The 7388-nt window shown below is 50.1% G+C and overlaps 1 protein-coding gene across 1 annotated transcript; it reads right to left on the reverse strand.

Moving 5' to 3' along the window:
• Positions 1–2224: 2224 nt before the first annotated feature.
• Positions 2225–7101, reverse strand: LOC122689901 (melanoma-associated antigen B4-like). The gene is made up of 2 exons (XM_043896710.1): positions 7008–7101; positions 2225–4712 (listed from the first exon to the last, which is right to left on the reverse strand). Exon 2 carries the CDS (start codon positions 4653–4655, stop codon positions 2676–2678), a length of 1980 nt encoding a protein of 659 aa, XP_043752645.1. The 5' UTR covers positions 4656–4712; positions 7008–7101; the 3' UTR covers positions 2225–2675.
• Between the last annotated feature and the right edge of the window lie 287 nt (positions 7102–7388).

A 7388-nucleotide genomic window follows, 5' to 3' on the forward strand; every position in this document is an offset into this window, starting at 1 on the left:
CTGAAGCCATCTGCCTTCAGAAAATAAGGGATAAACCTAGTCTGAAAGCCCTGCCTGTTCCCTCCCAGGGCCCATTACATTTGCGGGACTTTCTAAGAATTTATCTGTAACGGGGTAGTTGGCGGCCACACTCCTCATACAGGACTGTGCAAATGTCATGCCTGGGATTTCCACTCTCTGATGAAGAGCCAGCCTATAAATCAATGTCCACATCTCCTTGACACCCTCCAGGCAGAAGTCAGGGGACCCTTGAGCTGGCCAGCACTTACCTATGCTTCCCAGGGCTAACTGGAGAGGAGGGACTAAGTGTAGCCCTGTTGGCTGTGAGTTGAGTGGCTTCCATGTCCACATCCTGGGTCCTCGCTTTGCACCCTTCCTGGGGTTCTATTCTCTGCTGATCTGAGGCTGAGGACTCTGCTGATTCCCAATGTCCTCACCTTCCTGGGACCTGATCTGAAAGCATTAACTACAGCAGCCTGGATTTTTCTGGACTTTATGGGCTTGCCAATGAGGACAGGTCTTTACAGGTTGCTACTGTTGTGGCTGGGTCTTTCTATCGCCCTCATTCAGGTTAATCACCATCAATTCTGAGAGACTGATCCTCACTCCTATCCAACCTCAGAACTCTGCCCCAACACCAAGTTTCTTAGGTCTCTGAGAAGCCTGAGAAATAAGCGAGGCTGTGCTTTACCTAACAGTTCTGAGATTCTGTGTGTCTGAGAGCAGTCGGGAATGCTGTTCCAGTGACCCCCCCACCCATATTCTGGGGTGCTGCTCTCCTCAATCCTCCTACATGGGGTCCTCATCTTGCTTTCTGTATCTTGGATTAAAGGCTCTGGGGAAATTATACATCTCTGCAAACTCTTGAGCCGTGTTTGCTCTGCAGTGCTACAGAGAATGGGTCTCTCTCCTAGGAGTGCTGGAAGATGGAGAAGCTATAGCCCATGGCAGGAGTCCCAGGACAGGTGGTCACCCATCAGGTAAAAAAAGTACATCAATCTATCTCCTTATCAGTCAGGTGAAGGTTCTCATGTTATTTCTCTTCTGATAGATATACTTTCTACCGGCAAGAGACTGTAAGCATGATATGGAGAGCCCTTGGTCTTCAGAAGTTATCTAATATGGCCAACGTACATGCTTATACTGGCACCGAATATTGTCTCATTTATCTGTGAATAATGAATAAGTGATATGTATTTTTTGTTAAATATATTTGGTATTCTTACTGCTCTGGTTACACATTCTGATCCAGTAGCTTGAGCACAAGGGCATTCTTTATCACCTAGAACAAATTTTGAAGTATTGAGAAAAACACTGAAATAAAAGATACAGGGTGGGGACTTTCCTGGTGGTCCAGGGGCTAGGACTCCAGGCTCCCAATGCAGGGGGCCCATGTTTGATCCCTCGTCAGGGAAGTAGACCCCACGTGTCGCAACTAAGAGCCAGCACAGCCAAATAAATAAATAAGAAAAAGGAAATGAAATATCAAATGTTAAAAGTACTTGTTTAAAAAAAAAAGACAAGGGTATGTCTTGGGGTCGGGGGAGGGTGAAAATAGTATGAGTGCTCCAGTAGTTTATAGAGCAGGAGTCTAGTCCCAGCTCTGTCATTTACCAGCCTGAAGTATTTCGGCAAAAATCAAACACTATCTCTATGAGCCTCGGGCTCTCCATCGTGAACTGTGTTTGATAAGCCCTGTCTTGCTGGACTGGTGGAATATATGTATTTACAGAAAGCATCTGTCATGGTGCTTGACTCTACTGAGACATTAAGGGCAGTGGCTGTTATTACTATGATTATCTTGACCTCAGATAATCAGCTGGGATTACATCAGCCAGTATTCTTTTTTTTTTTTTTTCTTTTTGCATCTAACAGATATCAGGTACTATGCAGCATTCTAACTGAAGGAAAAAAAAAAAATACCCAACCTCCTGAATCTAGCAAAAATTCTGCCTAGCAATGAAAACAATGTAATATGCTGTTTCCAACCCCACTTTACCCTTTTCACTTTTTCTTCTTGAGGTAGAGAGCATCTCAGCCTCTTCCATAGAATGACGGCTTCTCTGAGAGACTATAATTGAATGGGCAGAGGCTGGGACATTTTTGACTAAATATCACCAGTATAAGCATGAAGACTTCTTAAGAGTAGATGCTCAATTAATGTTTGTGTAAAAGAAGAACCACGAATAAATCATTTGAGATAATTTATATTCTCAAACATTCTTGAAAACCATAAGCAGATCCATGTATATAACTTTTATCTTTACAAAAAGGGAGACTAAACAGAGAGGAAAGCAAACCAAAAACTGACTAACTTTCAGCTATATCTCTATTTATGTATCAATGTTCTGAGCCTCTCTTAGTGTGGTGTCTTTCACATTTCTAAGCATATTCTTATACTAAAGTGATGTTATTCTCATCCTGGATCACAAGTGATTTAAGGATTTCCAATATGTATTTCAAAAAACAAAACTCTTACTCCTAAATTTGACAAACAGCAAATAGTGTGTACCCATGTAATTAATATACTTCTATCATTAAACTAAATAAAGTTTCTGTTGAAAAAAGTAATACTGAAAATTATGGGGGAAAGTCAACAAGTTATTGATGCATATTAGGAACACAGGTTGACAGGCTTTTACAACCACAAAGTGAAGAGCAGGCTTCAGACCACACTAGGGGTGAGATGAGCAGCTAGATGTGGCCCTGGAGTGGGTACTGGCCGAGGCAGAAGTGCTAGCACTGGCCGAGGCAGAAATGCCAGCACTGGCCGAGGCAGAAGGGCCAGGCCTGGCCCTGGCAGACACGTCAGCCCTGCCCGAGGCCGAACTGCCAGCCCTGGCTGCACCAGAAGTGCCAGGTCTGGCCGAGGCAGGAGGGCCAGCACTGGCTGAGACAGAAGGGCCAGGCCTGGCCGTGGCAGACATGTCAGCCCTGGCCGAGGCCGAAGTGCCAGCACTGGCTGAGGCAGGAGAGCCAGCACTGGCTGAGGCAGAAGGGCCAGGCCTGGCTGAGGCAGAAGGGCCAGGCCTGGCCGTGGCAGACATGTCAGCCCTGGCCGAGGCTGAAGTGCCAGCCCTGGCTGCACCAGAAGTGCCAGGTCTGGCCGAGGCAGGAGGGCCAGCACTGGCTGAGGCAGAAGGGACAGGCCTGGCCCTGGCAGACATGTCAGCCCTGGCCAAGGCCGAAGTGCCAGCTCTGGATGCACCAGAAGTGCCAGGTCTGGCCAAGGCAGAAGGGCCAGCACTGGCTGAGGCAGAAGGGCCAGCACTGGCTGAGACAGAAGGGCCAGGCCTGGCCCTGGCAGACACGTCAGCCCTGGCCGAGGCCGAAGTGCCAGCCCCGGCTGCACCAGAAGTGCCAGGTCTGGCTGAGGCAGAAAGACCAGAACTGGCAGAGGCAGAAGGGCCAGGCCTGGCAGAGGCAGAAGGGCCAGGCCTGGCAGAGGCAGGATGGCCAGCATGGGCCGAGGCAGAAGGGCCAGGCCTGGCCGTGGCAGACATATCAGCCCTGGCTGAGGCCGAAGTGGCAGCCCTGGCTGCAGCAGAAGTGCCAGGTCTGGCTGAGGCAGGAGGGCCAGCACTGGCTGAGGCAGAAGGGCCAGCACTGCCTGAGGCAGAAGGGCCAGCACTGGCTGCAGCTCTGGCTCTGGCGCTCTCTACCTCCTCTCTCCAAGCCTCCTCATAATGCGGCAGTAAGGCATCGGGGACCGAATCGTTGACCTTGCTCAAAAACTGCAGGACTTTCATCTTGCAGTTTTCTGTGAGTGCTTTAGGACCCCACAGGAACTCATAGCGAGGGGGATCGCTGCCGGGCACCTGGTGGTACTCCAGGTACTCTTCCCGCACCAGATCTTCTGTGATGAGCTTCCTGGTGTCTCCAAAAATGAAGTGCCTTCTTCCATCATAGATGCCCAGAATATTCAGGAACTTCCAGACATCCTCCTCAGAGGCACGGCGGCCATTGAGGTAGATGACACCCAGCAGAGGCATCAGAAGACCATTCTTCGGCAGCCCCCAATCACCTCTCATAGACTCACTGTCGCTGAAATCTACGTTGCTCACCAGGGTATAGGAGTGACTGTTGGGCCTGACTTCCCTCAGCACCAGGCCAAACACCAGCTCCATGTGCTCAGAGGCCCTGCTGAGGATCTCAGGGAATTGCTCCCTGTACCTTCTGTGGATAACCTTCAGCATTTCAGACCTCTTAATGAGCTCCCTCACTTTATACTTAAACAGCATGTACTGCACCAACATCTCTGACTTCCTGGCCAGAAGTTCTGTGTGAGAACTCTCAGCAGCAGCTGAGGCCTGGGAGGAATTTTCACCTTCCTGAACTTGGCCCTCGGCACCTACACCAGATCTTGAGCGTGCTTTGCCACCTGCACCAGATCTTGAGTGTGCTTTGCCACCGACACCAGATCTTTTGCGTATAGCACCTGCAGCAGCACTGGTGGTGCCTTGGGCTCCCTGAGGCCCCTTGGGGGTGCCAGCAGCAGATGAGCTTGAGGGAGCGCTCTCTGAATCAGGAGGAGAGGAAGAGGTGGTCTCTTCTCCCCCAGATGTGGTGGCCTCATCATGAAGACCCTGGGTATCAGCCTGGGCCTGGCGACGTTTCTCACGAGCACGGTTCTTACTCTTCTGCCCACGAGGCATGATGGCTGTGCTCAGGGACCGTAGGCAGGAGTCTGGGCCAATAGGGGATTGGGGCACCTGGAGGATGGAGAATGAGGTGACATGAGCACCTTAAAACAGGGAGATTCTACCTTGGCTTAATCAAAGGCCGCCTCTGCAGGTGTCCTTGGGGACACTGCCCTAGGAATCCACAAGGCTCCTGTTTTCCTGGTCAGCGTGTCCCCTGAGAATCCCACAGAGGAAGAACAGAGGCCTTAGATTTTTCCTCTGCATCCTCTCAGCCCTGCTTTGGATTTACTGAGGTGACAGCAGGTGCTGACAGTGGGTTCCTTTCAGCTCATCTTCACTATTATCACATCAAATCCTGGCGGAGCCTGGGCATCCTTCCCTCTGCTAACTCTGATGTTGACAGTTTAGACCCCCACATGATCCAGAAGCAAGTGAAGGGATGCCTCAGTCCACCTCCCTCCCAGGGGATAACCAGTGCTGAGAGCTTAGTAGGGTCTTTTCTACCCTGAGTTCACTGGGATCATCATTCATGGTCCTTACCTTGGCTCCTTAAAATGTTGGGCATTATTCTCCATTTGCTAACTGGTGGCTGCACCTTCAGACTAGACATTTCCCCTCCCCTAGACTTGGTATAAAACAGTAAAGCAGATGTTCAACCTCACAGCCCATCCCTGAGATTTCCTGGGCTGAAATCCAAGGGTTGGGATGGATGCTTTGTGTCCTCACTCAGGTTCCTCAACTGAGCTCCTGGTAGAGAACCTCCTCTTTCTCCTGAATTGATGCCTGTGTGATAGTAAAAGCCAACCACCCTGTGTCCCAACAGGAGGAAGTGAAGATGACCTCATCTTACCAAACATGGTCTCCTAAGAATGGAAGCTGTTGCAGGCAGGTTGCTGTCCCTGTGGTCCCATCCAAGATCCCAATTCAAAGTTAATTTTTTTTTTTTTTTTTGCTTTTCTTTTCTTCTACGTGTCTTTTTAAAAACAAACTTATTTATTTTTAATTGAAAGATAATACCTTTACAATATTGTGTTATTTTCTGCCCCACAACAATATGAATCAGCCATAGGTATACTGTATGTCCCCTCCCTCTTGAAACTCTCCCCCATCCCACCCCATCCCACCCCCTACCCCATCCCACCCCTCTTAAGCTGTCAGAGTACTGGCTTTGAGCTCCCTGAGTCATGAAACTAATTCCCACTGGTTATTTATTTTACATATGGTAATATGTATGTTTTCAATGTTGCTCTCTCAATCTGCCCCTCCCTCTCCTTCCCCCACTGTGTCCATGAGTGTGTTTTCTACGTCTCCATCTCCAGGCTGCCCTGCCAACAGGTTCATCAGTACCATCTTTCTGGATTCCATATATATGCATTAATATATGATACTGGCTTTCCTTTTTCTGACTTAATTCACTCTGCATAAAAAACTAGGAATAAAACTATCACATGAGCCAACAGTACCACTACTGGGCATATATCCTGAGGAAACTAACTGAAAAAAACACTTGTACTCAAATGTTCACTGCAGCACTATTTACAATAGCCAGGACATAGAAGTAACCAAGGTCTACTTTTGACTCATGACAGGGTCTAAGATTTCTCCTTCTGCTGACCACTCCCTTAGATGACCACTCCTTAGCCCACAGTGGGGACCGACATGTATTCTTGAGGTCGACCAGGGATGACGACAGGGAGGATTTGGTCTGAATGATGTGGTGTGGAACATCCCCACAGCCTCTGAGGTTCTCACCATGACACCTGGTAAACCCGAAACCCTCCCCTGTCAACCTGAGGCTGCCCCCTTTGACCTGGTCTGTCACTTCCCTGAGATGTCCCGGGAAGTGTCATGTCAAAACGCCCAATTCTCCCAGGCCTGAGAACAGGGCTGGTGCTTGATGTGGCCCCGTTTCTTAAGGAAGTAGCCCCCAACCTCACTCAGCGTCACAACCATGAATCATGTTGGGGACTAGCTCCCTTTGTTGAACTGGTTTTATTCTGTTAGGGCAAGACTCTCAATTCCCCAGGACCACCTCCTGTGGACAACAGGGGGCACCACAATCAGCCAGCTCCACCTAGGGCCTCTTAGAGCTGAGTGCAGGGGGGCCGCTCAGTGTGGCCCCCTTGCAGTGTCGAAGTCTGCTCATCGGCCCTCAGGGCCGTTATCTAGGACCGAGAGCTCCTTCGAGGGTAGAATCCGGGCCTACCCCCACAGACCAATGCCTTCACCTGAGACGCTAGACCGCATTCAGCCAATAGCACTGAGGGGCCCACAAGAGCCATATCACAGGGGTGGGATGTGGATGGGTCACTTTTATTACTGGGAGGGTTGGGAAAGCTCCTTCAGCTACATTCAGGTCCTCACCTTGGTTCCTAACGAGTCCTGGACACCAAGTCTCCGTCAAACGGTCGCTGCGGCTATCGGTCAAACTTCTCGCCTTCGAAGCGGAAGTGGAGGGGAGCTGCGTAAGGTCCTACGTGCGGTCTCCCAGGGACGACGGCAGGGGCAGCGTGCTACGGGAACCCCGGTAGCTCAATATTCATCCGTCCCGGGATTCTCTCTCAGGGTCCTCCGTGTGCAGTTTATCAGAGCCCTGAAAGTCTCCATCTATGAACCCAAGTCCTTCAGCCCCCAAACAAAGCCCTCACCTTCCCAAGTCCCTAGTGGAGGGAATCAGGGCACTGCTCTGAGCATCTCTGCTTGTCAGGAGGGTTGCCACTCTGTAAGCCTCCCTCTTTCAGGGAG

The sequence above is a fragment of the Cervus elaphus genome, chromosome X, assembly GCF_910594005.1.
Source record: "Cervus elaphus chromosome X, mCerEla1.1, whole genome shotgun sequence".
Lineage (NCBI taxonomy): Eukaryota > Metazoa > Chordata > Mammalia > Artiodactyla > Cervidae > Cervus > Cervus elaphus.